The following is a 16280-nucleotide window of genomic DNA, read 5'->3' as shown; positions in this document are numbered from 1 at the left end:
AACGACCGGAGGGTTAGAGTGAGCAGAGGTGGCCTACAGTGAGCAGAGGCACAGCCTTGAGAATGGCGCAGCTGGCGATTTCGATGAAGGAGCGTCCGGAAGGACATGTGACGACTCCGGGCTGGACTCCGCTTCGTCCACGGTGAAAGCCGATCCGGCGATCCACAGCGTGAAGTTGTAGTATTTCCTCAGCGACCAGCATGGATCAGCTCCAGGCATGACGAAGCAGATATCGTCCTGTTTTGGAAGACCAAACAAAGTAGTTTCGCTTTTACAACGAAGCACACAGCGTCTTTACGACATTGCGGCGGAAACAACAAAACTACAGCGAGAATAAAAGTTACGCCGCCTTTCTTTGCGTGAACATTTGGGCGGCATTATGCTAATCTTCCCACAGAGCGACGTAGGTAAGTTGGGGCATGTTAGAACGAGCCGTTTTAGGTAGGTGTGGCTGACTCTTAACTTTTATAAAGAATAGCTCTTTGGATTTGAGACTTTAGTCTTTGCAACTTTACAGATATTCTTTATGCACCAAGAGCTTGTAACACTCCAAAGAGAAAGGAAAAATTTAAATCGCATCATATGACCCCTTTAAACAATGGTCTGATTAACAACAACATCAAGAGGTTTAGCCAAAGTTTTCAGCAAAAGGTGCTTAAGGATACAACAAATCATTGTTCTAGGTTTTTCATATAGCACTTCTGATGATGATGGCTTCATCTTTGCACCTTAAGTCTTAAAAATGTCTCTGTGCAGGGCTGAGGAGAAGGTGACAGTTCACTTTCTGAATCGAGATGGAAAAAGGATTTCGGTGAAAGCTTTAACAGGAGAATCACTACTCGATATTGTTGTTAACAATGATCTAGATATTGATGGATTCGGTAAGTTATTTACAAATATTGTACATGGTGTAAAAATTTAAGTTTTATTTGTACAGACAAATATGCATATCTCATTCACACACAATAAATAGTAAAAACGTGCCGTTTCTTCCTGTGTCACCTAATGTAGTCGGGTTGATTTAGTTTACATTAAATAATATTTTGGGTTTTAATAAATCCACATGAAACACATTTTTACAGTGCATATAGTGTACTGTCTATGAGGACTGCAGGTTGCCTCAAAAATATAGCAAAGGAAAATCATATGTGATTGACATAGAAAGGCAAAAATGATTTGGTCATTGTGAACAGGCCAAAGCTTTACAAGGCTTTGTGTATGTAATCCAAAGGTAATACGAGGTGAACAGTTAGAGAATATTTTCCTATGTATGTCTGCACTATGTTTGTACTTTCTTCTACACTGGAAGCTCCTGTCGTCAAGTCAAATTCCTTGTGTGTGTAAACATACTTGGTAATAAAGCTCTTCTGATTCTGAAATATTTGAATACTTGTCATGTCAATGTAAGTGGAATGTGAGTCTTAGTAGCTTGCAGGCTAATATTTTTGTGTGTCTCTTTTGTGTTGTTGAACTAGGTGCATGTGAGGGAACTTTAGCCTGCTCTACGTGCCACCTTATTTTCGAGGAGGCCGTTTTTAAGAAGCTTGGACCTATTTCTGATGAGGAAATGGACATGCTGGACTTGGCTTATGGGCTTAAAGACACGTGAGTGAACCAAATCACACAACAATAGGAGATCATTTTTATAATTGTCTTCAGAAGCCATGCAGTAGCTTTTTATATTTTTGTACAGACTTCAGTTTAAAGATGAAGAAAGTATCTTTTTTGATGTTGAAATACACTTTCCTAGTCTATATTTTATATCCCTTTCTAGCTTATTTGAACAATGCCTAAAACTTGCTATTACAAGCACTTCATGTGTCTGTTTGCCTCTTTAAGAAGAATCGCTTTATGTATTCCCCAATTGTAAGTCGCTTTGGATAAAAGCGTCTGCAAAATGACTAAATGTAAATTATGCAGAGACAACAGTTAGTAAGCCATTCATAGGTTGATTCCCCTGTAAATATGAACACTGTAGGTCACTATCATTACTCTGTTCGTATGAGCATCCTGACCAGCACATGGTAACATGGGCTCAACCTATAGAGAGAGTTGGGTGCAGAGTTATCTTTGTTTGAAAATTTTACTTTCCTTTGGTTTCAACACTTGACATAGAAATTACAGACTTCATTTTAAAAAGTGTTCATGCAATAAAAAGTGCACGTCTTTTTTAATTTTCTGTTTTGACAATTCATGATTTGGCTGGATTTGAATATTCATGGCAAATCTTCACATTTCTATTTTGCATGTACATCATTTAGATCTCGTCTGGGTTGCCAGGTGTGTTTGAGGAAGGATCTGGATGGGATGATTCTGCGTGTGCCAGACGTGATATCTGATGCTCGAGTTGACAGTGAAAAAGAGTCCTCCACAGCCCCACCCAAAGTATAATCTATAAAATAAAGCCCAGTCGTATATCATCATAACTGCATTATGGAGAAATCTTTAATAGCAGATATTTTAATATGTACTACTTTAATAGAAAACTACATTTGAATTGATAACATGTATTATTTACATGCTGCCGTAAGTAGTTTTTATAATTTTGGTGATTGAAATTTTTTTTTAATTGTGCAGATTCTGCTATTCTTTGTCACAATGAGAGGTGGGAGCATCTTGCTGTTAAACATTTTGAATGCAGAAATAACTAACTGATTTATTGCATTAAATATGATGTTTAACTTTTTAAGTTGCATTGTTTGTTTTGTAAGGATGAAAGACTTTGATCTCCAGAGAAACAGACAATACAAACATACACAGGCATCTTCGAGACACCCCACAGAGTGGAGGTGCAGGAAACGCCTCTCTCACATATGCATCAGTTCCTTCTCATCCCCTTCCTTCCCTTTACTCATCCTCCCTCCACTTGGTTCACTCAGAATGGTCAATAGTATAATGTTCTATATGAATGGAAATAATATTTAAAGTCATGTTTGGTATCATTTGAATAGTCTCAGGGCGAGTGGTACAATGGTCTCAATCTTACAAAAGTAGACTAAAAGATCATACAGATCCTAAAGAGTTAAGAGATATTCTGATTACTGTAGAGGGTCATTCCATGCAATTACCTTCTGTTCCCATTGAGGTGTAAACCACCCAGGTCTGGGACCTGGAGCCGTATGTATAAAGCCGTTCAGAGTAAAATTTTAGTCCTAAGTGTGTCAAAATTCTAAGAATGACGTCATTTTACTCTTATTCCTAGACTTAAGAATAAGAGTGATTCATAAGGGTTCCTAAGTGTTAAGACTAGGTCCCAGCTCCTAAATTATTTAAGAGAGCTGAAGAGGTCTCCTAACCTAGTTAGGAGTAACAAGATGGCAGCACAGAGGAGGAAACAAACACTTTCCAGTGAAGATATGACATATTGGAGTTATATGATGATATGGAGTTGATAAAACAATACAAACTTGATTGTCAAGATCAAATATTTTTTTTTGTAACTGACAAAGTAAGAAATGTAATAACCTCTTCCACTCAACAAGTCAATGCTCTAACTGCAGAAATGTAGTAATTACATTTTTTTGGCTGTAAAATTGGAAAAATGCACAGTAAGCAGGGTATTACATATTGTGGCACTAACCCCACCAAACACAACGGTGGCCAAAAGTGATGTGTGGATTTTTTTTTTTTATGACCCCACATTTCACTTAAACCTCTAAAATACAAAGGGGAAAAAACACTGACCAGTGTTGCCAACTGCTTATAATCGAAATGTAGCTGAAACTGGTCACTTAATGTTGCTAGATGACCTCATAAAGGTGAGTTCACTGATCTGTATTTATATTTATATAGATCAGTGAACTCGCCTTTATGACGTCATGGGTGAGTCTCGGAATGTACATAAGGTTTGTCCAAGAAACTGATTTTGTTGCTAGGCTTTTGAAAAAAAGTCTCTAAAGGGATGAGGAAGTGTAGTGGCAAAAATCACTAAATTGGCAACACTGGCACACTGACTACAAAATAAGTTATGAATATTTCATTGGTCCTCTTGTTTTTGCATGTGTTCATAATTTCTTTGTATGACAGCATGCCAAAAATTATGACTGCGCAATTTGGCATGTTTCATTGCATTATTGTCACAAATAAAACAACTGACTCTAAGCAACTATGCAATATGCTTACAAAATCTTGAACATTCATTTATTTATTTATTTTAATTAAGGGTGAAATTTCCTAGGCCGGACCTCACTTTTGGCCACTACTATATCGCAATTAATTAACTTTCCAACTGACCGCCAAACCATCTTGCAAAAACAAGCCACTTTTATGAGGATTGTGGGCTTTCATGGAGTTGTTGGAACCACTGATTGAACTCATGTTCACATCATTGCTCCAACTGTAAACGAGGAGACATACCAATAGAAAACTAAGCATCAGTAATAATTTGTGATAATTTTGCACAATGCAAAGCATTAAAAAAAATTTTTTAAATATTAAAATATTTAAGTGTCTTAATGAAATGATTTTATTGTAGTTACATTAAATGATTGGTGTTGTGCTGCTGTGACTTTACATGAGCAGGCTCACTATTGGCTGATTCAGAGGTTGAGGTCAGCCATTTTGTGTTGACATCATTGTAGTCCTTAGTTCACAACACTTCAGTGTCACCTCAGTCAACACTTAAAATCAGTCTCAGACTTTACTGAAATCTGCTTTTAGCTTCTTTATAAAAGTCTCCTGCTCTTAGAAAAGTCCTACTTTTTACTAAGAATTTTTTGACACTTGAGTCAAAGCTTAAGACTATTCGTAAGAGCATTTCTGAGAAGTTTTATACATACAAATTATTTTTATTACATTTGATTTATTCGAACTTACTCTGAAATTATTTTCTCAAGTAGATTAAGTGAAGGCGTATGTTTCCCCAAATCTGCGTCCAGGGTTAGTACTAGATCTCCGGTTAGATTGAGCATGGCGCACATCAAGTGAGATTATAGATTTCTGACTAACTGCTTGACTTTAGTTAAGTTGTACTCAGTTGCGTTAACTATGGGGGGGCTAGTCATAGTACTGGTCATAACCGCTGGTTATTGTCTCAGCTTTAATTAAGTTGTATGTAGTTATATTAGCTATCGGGGGCTAGACAAGTACTAGCATAACCGCTGATTATTGTTTGAGGTATATTCAAGTTGTACGTAGTTATTTTAACTATCGGGGGGCTAGATACAAATACTATCGAAATATTAACATATTTCATAGCATAACCGCTGATTATTGTCACAGCATTAGTTAAGTTGTATTTAAGTTGTATGTAGTTATATTAGCTATCAGGGGCTAGACAAATTCTAGCATAACCGCTGATTATTGTTTGAGGTATATTCAAGTTGTACGTAGTTATTTTAACTATCGGGGGGCTAGATACAAATACTATCGAAATATTAACATATTTCATAGCATAACCGCTGATTATTGTCACAGCATTAGTTAAGTTGTACGTAGTTATAACTATGGACTGGCGAGTTTGTGATCGTTCGTGGGGCCCACGTAGAGCGGCCACCATGAGGCACCCTAAGCGACATCTATTCCTAATGAACGAGTAAATATAAAGTAAAGAGTTAACTAGAATAACCAAATGTTAGAATAATAGAAATAATTAGAGACAGACAAACAACCTAAATTCCTTTCAACCTAAATTCGAGGTCATATTAAAATGGAGTCAGATTAGATAATAAAATGGAGTCAGATTTGAATTTAACCTAAATTGAATAACTTTGCGTGCTGAAAAGACCGAACACGCAAGAAACCTTCCTTACAGTTTTTATTTTGTATTTGAAAGCTGGAACATCATCCTCAAGCAAGTACATGTGATTTATTATATTTGAACATGTTTTGCTGCTATGTTAAATAAGCGTTAATGTTGAAAGGAGCACAGTGAAAATGTGAATTATTGAGCCGGAATATGTTTGCAGGAATGAACAATTGTTGAAAAAAAAATTAGGACCACACACAGGTGGGATTACTAGTTTTAATAAGATATATGGTACAAAACATGATGGAAATTTAAATGAAATACTGTAGTACTATATTAAATAGCATTTTTTTTAAAGTGCAATAAAATTATTGTAATTATAAAAAAAATTTTTATTTACTTTCAAACAGTTTTGTATACATTTAATTAAAAGGTTTGGCTACATTTACAAAAAGGCATTGCAATGCTCACAGATCATCTTAAAATTAAATCTTCTTGGACCTCAAAATGGTGGCATTCATCTTACAAAATCAAAATATGAGTAATTACGTTTTAGGATCAACAAGCAAAATGGGTAATAAATCCCTACTGTATGTAATCCTGAAAAGGGGATTTTGTGAATGTGCAAGTATAAGTGTCTGTTTTTGAATGCTTTAAATGCTTCAGTTTGAAAACATTGAAACACATTGAAAACTGAAAGAAAAAAATAATTATTTTTGGGCCGATAGATGATGCCATTGTTCTTCGTCGATGGCTGACAGACATCGCAATGTTGAGCGGGCATCATGATTCCTCCCACTTTTCCTCATCAGAAGTGTCCGCGTGCAGCCCAATTTTTGTGAGTTTACTCAGTGGTTGAGTTTGCTTTGAAAGCTGTGCGGATGCGGTAAATGAAGTATACCTGGGTCTTTAGTGGGTCAGCTGCTGCAGAGCGTGCCAAAATCGAAATTGCTGATGAGATGAAGATTAAAATATCTAGTGGAAAATGAGAATGTTATGTCCCCCTCTAAAAAATGTAATAGTTCTGTAATATGAAGCGTGTAATTGTTAATTATTGCAGATTATTATCATTAATGGGAGTCCCAGTGTTTATGTGCTGTTTTTGAAAAAGACTGTTCCCATTGGCTTCAGACAATCCACTGGCTGCTACTGCAACAACTGAGCCTTTGAGCCTGCTTCTCTCTGAGAGGAGAAGCATCCATAAAGTAGTCCCCGACTATTTTTCCAGAGGAGGGGTGCAAATCAAGAGCTTTAAACCTCAACTGCTCCCCAGAGAGTTTGCTAGACTTCAACCCTGCATTCTGTTCCCTGACTTTGTGCACCGTCAAGTTGCAGCTCTGTCCGTAAAACACACTCTGTGGTAGTTTGACTGCCCAATTTTTGTGAGTTTACTCAGTGGTTGAATTTGCTTTGAAAGCTGTGCGGACGCGGTAAATGAAGTATACCTGGGTCTTTAGTGGGTCAGCTGCTGCAGAGCGTGCCAAAATCGAAATTGCTGATGAGATGAAGATTAAAATATCTAGTGGAAAATGAGAATGTTACGTCCCCCTCTAAAAAATGTAATAGTTCTGTAATATGAAGCGTGTAATTGTTAATTATTGCAGATTATTATCATTAATGGAGTCCCAGTGTTTATGTGCTGTTTTTGAAAAAGACTGTTCCCATTGGCTTCAGACAATCCACTGGCTGCTACTGCAACAACTGAGCCTTGGAGCCTGCTTCTCTCTGAGAGGAGAAGCATCCATAAAGTAGTCCCCGACTATTTTTCCAGAGGAGGGGTGCAAATCAAGAGCTTTAAACCTCAACTGCTCCCCAGAGAGTTTGCTAGACTTCAACCCTGCATTCTGTTCCCTGACTTTGTGCACCGTCAAGTTGCAGCTCTGTCCGTAAAACACACTCTGTGGTAGTTTGACCTCTTCTTCAGTCCTGGTTTGACAGGTGAACCTGACGGTCGCAGAAAGCACATCAAAGTTATCTGTTTTCACGGATATATAACTCATAAAGCTAAAGGAAATTGGCGACTAAATCTAAATCTGCTTAAGGTGTGCAGTACTGTAATATCATAGCCTTGATCCATCATTATCAAGGTTTTATCCTTCTTTACCAACTAGCATTACAAAACCTGATAAACTAATCAGAGTGTTACTGGGACTTTACCTCTGAACTTTCTGTAGCAGGTTTCTCTCCGTCATTTGTCCATTTCTTTCACCATTCTGCTCCACTGCTTGGAGCCATTGCTCATAGAGCTCCTCACACAATAGGCTGCCCGGTATACTGCGTAAGAATTCCTACCAATCAAAAACACAGATAGGTGAACAGAGAGTCGTCATTATAGAATCAGTTGTTTATTCTTGACTAACACTACCGTTCAATAGTTCGGGGTCAAGGTTTTTTTTGTTTTGTGTGACAATGAAGACATTTATAATGTTACAATATATTTCTCTTTCAAATAAATTATGTTCTTTTGAATTTTCTTTTCATCAAAGAAACCCTAAAAAATGATCACAGTTTCCACAAATATTAAACAGCGCAACCTATAATTGATAATAATAATATAATGTTTCATGTTGTGCACCAAATCAGTATCAGAATGATTTCTGAAGGATCATGTGACACTGAAGACTGGCGTAATGGCTGCTGAAGCTTTGCCATCACAGGAATAAAATATATTCAAATATAAAAGTGTTATTTCACAATATTACTGTTTTAACTGTATTTTTTAATCAAATAAATGCATAAGAGACTTCTTTCAAAAACATTACTGTGAAACTTTTACAGACCCCAAACTTTTGAAGAGTTTACATACATAAATATCTACCTTGAACACTGAAGCAGTAACAAGTACAGGTTGTCCACTCAGTGGCTCTTCATAGTGACCAGAATCCAGTTTTTCCCTCAATTCTCGGCAGGCCTTCACTCCAGCAGAGCGCCGGAATATTCCATGTGTCACGGCCCCCTCTCTGCACAAACACTTCAGCATGTCCTTTAAAAAAACAAGTAGTTTTATTGTAATACTATTATTGTAAATGGATGTTATCGTACTTTAACAAAAATTATGATTATTATAACTCTTTCATAAAGGAGTAAGAATGTTTTAAGGTGCTTTTCGACATTTAATAATGCTGAACATTCTGCAAAAAAGTTATACAGCTTTTCATACATATATAACAATCTTAATGTATAATATTATACTGCTTCCATCAATATTTCTCATGTGATGACGTTTGAAAAGTAATACAGTAGGGATTATCTTTTCAATTGCCTAAAATTTGAGGATTTTCAGTACGTACAACAATGGGTGATGGCAGGGTATTGTCTTTTATCACATCACTGAGTGGCCGACCAAACAGATGACCAGAAGCCGGTGTAATGGTTTGATCAGGAGATTCGGACTGAACATCCTGGTCAATGCTGAAGCCTCGTTTAAAAGCCCAGCTAATAAGAGACATCCTCCTCCTGCTTTTCTGTTCTGCCAGAAGAAATGTATGCAAGAGAGGCCAACAAGACAAAAAAAAATTTTAAAAGAGGCAACATTTCAGGACATTGTGTATGTGTGTTAGTTTTTGGGGTGGAGGGATTGGTGAGATTTGAGTGCCTGAAGAAATGGGGTGGGAACCAGGTTGATGTCATGCCAAATCATTTCCATGCAGTATGTATTTGTAGAATATATGGCTTAATATTCAGAACTTATTTTGTGTGTTTTGTCATAGATGTGGGCTTTAATTTAAAAAACAACTGAACAGTCCATATGTGGACTGATGTAGAGTGCAAGAGAAATCATCATAGAAGTTAAAAATATTATTGTTTTCAGTAATATACAGTTATTTCATGCATACTATGCACAGCATACTACAAAAACAGAATGAGTAGCATGGTAGCATTCTGAAAACAAGCATTTCTCACCTGTGAAGGTGCTACTCATTTGACTGGGCCTCAGGAAGAACTGGCAGTGAGTGTCAATAGGCAAAAGCGCTATCTGGCTGTAGGATAATGTCACTGCATCTTGCTGCAGCAGGCGAATGTGGCTCATCTTGATGCTATAAGGAAACTCATGACCTGGTGGAACAAAAGCCCCTTTTAAAAGCTACTGTGCTGGCAAAGTATCAGATACTGTTACCACAGAACTTTAATATATTAATTCACTGCTAAAATGTTTGATTACTTTGATAGCAGGAGAATTACTGATAAACTCTTACCAATTAAAGGGTATGGTGTTTCATCTTGTTTTGAACATACCCACAACTTATAATCTTTTATTCCACCCTGTGTACAAAGAGAAAAGCAATTAATAAGATAATTAAAAATAAATAAATAATAATCATTTTATTTATTTATGTGTTGCTTGTTTGTTTGTTTGTGTAGTAGTTGTGCAGTCTTTACATACCGAAAGACCAAACTGTTGCAGTGCTGTGCCAATGACATCAGAGGTGCAGTCTGTGTTGCTGATAAAAAGAGTCTTTGCCTAGAGAGAAAAAAAGCAAATGCTCATTCATTTACACATCGAAGCTACAGTACATCATTTTATACTCACAAAACATTCAGTTCTCACATAGGCACAGTTCCCAACATCCTTTGCAAATATCTTTAGTGGAATCATCTTCGGATTATCACTCTGTTTTTCTTCTTGTATACAACTAATTAAAAAGAGGGAGAAGAGAAATTTCGATAAGAGGGTTTATTTCTTTATTGTTTCTATTGCTATAGTAAAAGAACTGACCTTTGAATGAGAGACAGCCACCTGTCTTTTTCTTCTGAAATGCTATACGCACACACACACACACACACACACAAACAACAAATTTTAACAGGAGAAATCAATGGATACGTTTAGATTGGCTATATATAATGTGTGTGTGTGGGTACTGGTGTATATGGTTTATGAGGACACAAATGTGTATAATGACATGGGTACTACAACGTAAACATGTTTTATGAGGACACTTCCTGTGTCCCCGTAAAACAAAAGACTTAAAAAATATACAAAACAGTGTTTTATGAAATTCAAAAATTGTCAGTAGTTTCCTGTAAGGGGTAGGTTTAGGTGTAGGGTTGGTGTAGGGCGATAGAAAATACAGTTTGTACAATATAAAAACCATTACGCCTATGGAGAGTCCCCGTAAACCACAAATGCAAGTGTGTGTGTGTGTGTGTGTGTGTGTGTGTGTGTGTGTGTGTGTGTGTGTGTACCTAAAAGTAGCCACACAGTTGTAAGTTGGCCAACCCATGACAAAGCTCCTCTCTGAAGCGGTACTGGCCTCACACACCTCATCCACACAGCTGGCCGTCCACATCTCACTAACACGCACACACTTCTTCTGCTTCACCTGCATTACTGACCTGAAAGAGAAAAAAAACATCCCAAATTATTTCAAGACCAAATTATTAGAACTATATCATCTTACCACTTTAACATTGTATCTCTACATACTACCATTCTGGAATTTGGTGTGATTATGTTTTTTGTTTGTTAGTTTGTTCATTATTTATTTATTATATTTTAACGAACACTTTTATTCAGCAAGGACACATTAAATTGATTAAAAGTGACAGCAAAGACATTTACAACATAATATTTCTATTTCAAATAAAAGTTGTTCTTTTGAACTTTCTTTGCATCAGAAACTGTATCAAAGCTTGCACAAAAATATTTAGCAGCACAACTGTTTTTTTTTAGCATTGATAATAATAAGAAATGTGTCTTGAGCACCAAATCAGTATATTAGAATGATTTCTGAAGGATCATGTGACACTGAAGACTAGAGTAACTGACTGCTGAAAATTCAACTTTGCAATCACAATAATAAAAATATCAAAATAGGAATAAAATATCAAAATAGGAAATAAATTGTAATAATATTTATTTATATGTATAATTTGACTGATCTAATAAATGCAGCCTTGTTGAGCAGAAGATACTTCTTTCAAAAACTTTTTTTTTTTAAATCTTACCAACACCACATTTCTGGATGTTTGTGCATTTCAATATTTGGATGATTTATGTAATTTTAATTCTTCTCAGTAAATTTCCATCTCCATACTTAGCCTTGGTGATAATGAGAAGATCACTGAAGAGGATGAGGAATCTCTCTTGGGTCTGAAGGCCAGTCTGCAGCACCACATTGCCTTGGCAAATGAGCTTCCTTGTTGGGCTGAGCAGAGACTGGATCAGGGCGAAAATGTCCTGGCTAACCTGAGATGCGCAATTCCTAACACAAACATGAGAGAAAAAGAGACATTCATTGAGAGAACAACATTAGAAAACCTATACAAAATCCACAATTTCCCCTGGCCAGGCATATTTCATTTGAAGTTTGCATAAGAAAATACATCCAATTCATCAATCCATTTGTAATTAATCAAAGCTTCTGACTTGAGCGCTCTTTCATGTGCTTCATTGATAAATTACCTCGTGTTACAGCTGAACATCAGACAAAAGGTAGATTTCAGAAAGTACACATACTTTTCAGACAGCCTGTCTAATGGCAGGCAACTTTGTTTCTCTGTGTCACTCTTTCACACACTCACACACGTGCAGATGCTGGTTGTGAGACCACACACATCTCTTCATTCTCTCCTTTCAGTAAAATGCAAATATATTCAGAAGCCTCTTGCATGCACACAAGCATTAACTGTGACATTGTGCCAGAAGTGGGAAACAAACTGCTCATTGAGACTGAAACAGACTGTAAAATAATCAAATGGCCATGCAGTCTGATATTTATGTTTACGGAATGCACCAATACATGTACACATTTTTAGTTTTCAAAGATCATACCTGGCGACAGGTTTCGACTTTGTAAGAGCTTTGCTGAGAATAATAGAAGGTGCGGACTGTCTGCGTTGAGAGAAAGACTTCTAGAGAAAAAATGAGAGAGAGAGAGAGAGTAATGTAATATACTGTAATAAAAGAGATAATCAGCATCACATAATAATAATATATTTGGTTTAACAGCACAGTTATCATTTATCAGTTACGATGATCAATTGTTTATTATATCTGTATATAATTTTGAGAAACAAAAAGCTAATATTGAGTAACCAAAATGTCAAACATATATGTGTTCCTGACATTGTGTTTATTGTAAAACCATTACTCTCCACCTTGTATATATATATATATTATATATATATATATATACAAGGTGGAGTATATATATATATAATAATATAATATATTTAATAATATAATATATTTTCTAAATTGATTCATATACTTTTATTGTTTAAGAATTTTTATTATATGTTTATATATATATGGCTATGGTTGATGACATTCCATTTGTTGTAAAACCTTTCCTCCTTTAAATATATTTTGGTTTTTTTTCTAAATGCATTAATTTACTTTTTATTATTTTTAATACTTATAATGTATTGTTATTATTATTGTTCTTTTTAAAGTTGTATTTTTTTTAATCATTTTGCCTTTATTTTGATAGTTTAAGGAGAGACAGGAAGCATTGAGAGGAGAGCAGGACAGGTAAGGATTCAAACTTCGGGACTAAAACTTGGGTCACCAGAGGCACTGCCGCACTTATACAGTATCTTGGCGCACTGCCCACAAGGCTATGGCTTTGATATTATTTCTATTTTAAAAGATTTATTCTATTAGTCTATTATTATTATTATTATGTTGTCAACTTAATTTATTACGTTTCAGTTGAGTTGGCTACATCTGTTATTTATCACAGTACAGCCGTGTGTATGAATGATTCAACACTCTCTTATATTGATATAGAGTTGTGCTGTCTTTATCTGAGCTATTTTTAGGTGACTTTTTTAATACTGTATTCATTTTATTTACACTTTCTACTCTAGATTATTTTATTTCACTAATCTCCTTTTGCTTTCATCTGAAATCTACTTTTTAATTATTTTAGTGAATTTGTTTTCATAATCTTCATAATGGAGGAGCTTTGAATGCTGAAGCTAAACCCTGGAAAATCATAGCTGTGCACCATACATAGGTCTGTTTTTCTGTTGTACAAATGTGGTCCAACTACGTGATGTTAATAAAGCAAACCAATGCCATTATGCTAAATGGATGGAAGAGTGTGGCATGTTAACTATTGAATGTAAATGATATAGGCTACTTTTATTTAAAGCCTCTCTTATTGCGATATTGGTATAATAATAAAAAAAATTTATTTATGTATTTAGCAGACGCTTAAAGCGACTTGCAGTGCATTCAGGCTATATATTATTTACCAGTATGTGTGTTCCCTAGGAATCGAACCCACATCCTTTTGCGCTGCTAACGCAATGCTCTACCACTAAGCAACAGGAACATAGTATATAGTATAGGTTATTGTGTTGTGTACCAGCAGTGAGCACCTGTTTATATTGCTTTACTTACGTTGGAGTGCTGGTTTTCCACACAACTTTTGATTCGGCTTCTCTTCTGCCATCCTGGCTTGTGTAGTGGTCCCATGGTTAAAATCCAAGTAAAAAGACTGTGGAGGTGATTTAGAGGACTAATCAGATCAATGCTTCCATATCATCATCTGCCTCTGGGTTATCCTCCCTTTGCTGTTCTCCTTCTTTTCTGTTTCAGTGTGGTAGAAATGCAAAATCCAGGGCTGTGTTCAGTAATTCCGTCCTCCTCACAAGCTCCGCACTTTGATTGTCCACACTTTGAACAATGTATTTGTCTTTCCTCTCTGAATGATGGAAGATTATGTCTGTGGCTCAGGGGGAGGATTTAGGAGGAGGGATCTCGGTACATAATGGGATGTAGGTCTGTGTGTACAACAAATGTCTGTAGTTTTGACAGAGGAGAGCATGATTATACCTTGTGAAACAACTTTCTTTAATTAAATCTGTTTGTCTTTGGAAATGAGACATTTTGATGAATATTTCGATTAGAATCTATTCAGTATTTATTTATAATAATTCCTTAGGCCAGTTTATCTTCATACCCTGCCCCCTCCTTACTGGGATGAGTAAATGATCAGACAACTTTAAGCCTCTTTTCTCACCAGATGAAGCCAGTTTGATTGACGGTTGCTCAAACTGTAATCATATTTTCCTCACTGTACTCCATCAGATTGTTCATTTTGTTTACTGATTTTGTCCAGCCACAGCTCATAGCTGCATTCAGTAAATCTGTCTTTTGCACAAATTATTATTTATTATTATTATTTTTCAATTTCAGGATGTGAGGGTGTGATCCCTCACCTACTTGATAAAAGCCCAGACCAAGAAATGTGCACTTCGACCATTTAAAATGTTAGATTATAAGAAATTAATAAATCTTTGAAAATGCCACAGATCTAATTTACAAACAGTTTAAGAAAAAACAATAACATTAACAAGTTAAATCCCTATTCTCTAGTATCATTGTTTTGAACAGTTTCCTTCCTGTTGGTGCCAATCATTTACATTTATCATCAAATCATTCTTTTGAAATCAGCAGACATCCACATGTAACATATTTCAATAATTCCTAGAATGCACAAAGTAAATATGTAATCAGGGAGAAAGAACAAAGAAAAAGAGGGAGTTGTCAGGAATGAATGTGTGCAAAGATAAAGAAGAGATGGGAATGTAGAGAATTTCATATCTGTTCATATCTTTTAGTATAATAAAAGGGTAGGTCTAGGTTAAAAGGTGTTCCCTGTATGTGTCAGGGTATACTGTGACAATTGCATTTTACCACTATAACATTTTCTTTGCAGTATCAGTTTGAGTGTGACTAAGCTGGCACAAATGTAAATCAAGTATGTTATCTTCCAAAAACGAAGAGCACATATCCAGTAACAGCTAAAATAATATTTATGCAGTATATACAGTGCATATATTTATTGTGATTGTTTACACACATACATGCATACAATTAAAAATCTAACGGTACTAGAAATAACATGATGGGATCGCGTGCACTGTATTTATAATTTATGTATTTAGCCTATTTATTTATTGCTTTGCTCTTTTACAGCCAGACACAATTTGCCTGAGGGCCTCTGCTCATTGATATTTTTGTTGTGTAGAAAATGACACACAATGAGCTCTGCAACCTGGATCTTGATACAGCTTATGTAAGTTGTAATGGTGATTGGGGGATGGGGCAGGGATCAGGACCTGTGTGTACTGAGGAAAGTTACTGACCTATATTTCAATGAAACTATTTATCCTCAGTCCCGAAAATACTTCTATAGGGTGTTTGAATTGTGTCAAAGCTCTTGTGTCAAAAGAAGGCAGAAAATAATCTTTTCCAACTAGTTTAAAATGATGTTTACCCTTTATGGGCATTTTTACCTTTGTAAAGCCATTTTTTCTAGAAGTAGGCTATGTCAAATTCATATATTTAATCAATAAAGTCAATTACAATAATAAGACATTTGGGGCTGATACCAAACAAATTCATCTTTGCAATGCAGAGGAAACAGAAGCTGCATCTGAAGGGGCATTTACTGTATGTCTCCCTTATCTGACACCCATTTCAGGTCCTGGAGTTTCTTTTAATGAGCTAATGAGTTGAATCAGGTGTGTTTGATCAGGGAGACACACAAAATGTGCAGCGCTGGGGGCGCCCAGGACCAGGGTTGAGAAACTGCTTTAGATCATCAGATTTCACAGCTTTTGAGTCTGCACAACA

The 16280-nt window shown here is 35.9% G+C and overlaps 2 protein-coding genes across 3 annotated transcripts; one reads left to right on the top strand and one right to left on the bottom strand.

Annotated features, from left to right (window-relative positions):
• The first annotated feature begins 727 nt into the window (after window positions 1-727).
• Window positions 728-2684, top strand: LOC107600436 (adrenodoxin, mitochondrial-like). The gene is made up of 3 exons (XM_016292328.1): window positions 728-881; window positions 1476-1605; window positions 2262-2684. Exons 1-3 carry the CDS (start codon window positions 743-745, stop codon window positions 2389-2391), a joined length of 399 nt encoding a protein of 132 aa, XP_016147814.1. The 5' UTR covers window positions 728-742; the 3' UTR covers window positions 2392-2684.
• Window positions 2685-7637: 4953 nt separating this feature from the next.
• Window positions 7638-14342, bottom strand: LOC107600396 (rho GTPase-activating protein 20-like). 2 transcript variants are annotated; one of them, XM_016292292.1, is made up of 12 exons: window positions 14040-14342; window positions 12462-12541; window positions 11725-11892; window positions 10874-11023; window positions 10404-10445; window positions 10236-10320; window positions 10071-10148; window positions 9883-9949; window positions 9590-9742; window positions 8977-9155; window positions 8505-8669; window positions 7638-7974 (listed from the first exon to the last, which is right to left on the bottom strand). In XM_016292292.1, exons 1-12 carry the CDS (start codon window positions 14112-14114, stop codon window positions 7840-7842), a joined length of 1377 nt encoding a protein of 458 aa, XP_016147778.1. In that variant the 5' UTR covers window positions 14115-14342; the 3' UTR covers window positions 7638-7839. The 2 variants fall into 2 exon arrangements, with proteins under 2 accessions (XP_016147778.1, XP_016147779.1); XM_016292293.1 differs by having other exon boundaries at window positions 7639-7974; window positions 12462-12538.
• Window positions 14343-16280: the final 1938 nt, after the last annotated feature.

The sequence above is a fragment of the Sinocyclocheilus grahami genome, unplaced genomic scaffold, assembly GCF_001515645.1.
Source record: "Sinocyclocheilus grahami isolate Dianchi unplaced genomic scaffold, SAMN03320097.WGS_v1.1 scaffold283.1, whole genome shotgun sequence".
Taxonomy (NCBI): domain Eukaryota; kingdom Metazoa; phylum Chordata; class Actinopteri; order Cypriniformes; family Cyprinidae; genus Sinocyclocheilus; species Sinocyclocheilus grahami.
The sequence above is the reverse complement of the archived record's forward strand: the minus strand, read 5'-3'. Positions and strand labels throughout refer to the sequence as shown.

Coding starts and splice junctions, on each gene's coding strand:
- LOC107600436 (XM_016292328.1), top strand. CDS start 743: ATGTCTCTGTGCAGGGCTGAGGAGAAGGTGACAGTTCACTTTCTGAAT. Junction 882..1,475: donor TCTAGATATTGATGGATTCG/GTAAGTTATTTA, acceptor TTGTTGAACTAG/GTGCATGTGAGGGAACTTTA. Junction 1,606..2,261: donor GCTTATGGGCTTAAAGACAC/GTGAGTGAACCA, acceptor TACATCATTTAG/ATCTCGTCTGGGTTGCCAGG.
- LOC107600396 (XM_016292292.1), bottom strand. CDS start 14,114: ATGGGACCACTACACAAGCCAGGATGGCAGAAGAGAAGCCGAATCAAA. Junction 10,446..10,873: donor AACTGTGTGGCTACTTTTAG/GTACACACACAC, acceptor GTGTGCGTATAG/CATTTCAGAAGAAAAAGACA. Junction 8,670..8,976: donor CCCTGCCATCACCCATTGTT/GTACGTACTGAA, acceptor GTTTTTTTAAAG/GACATGCTGAAGTGTTTGTG.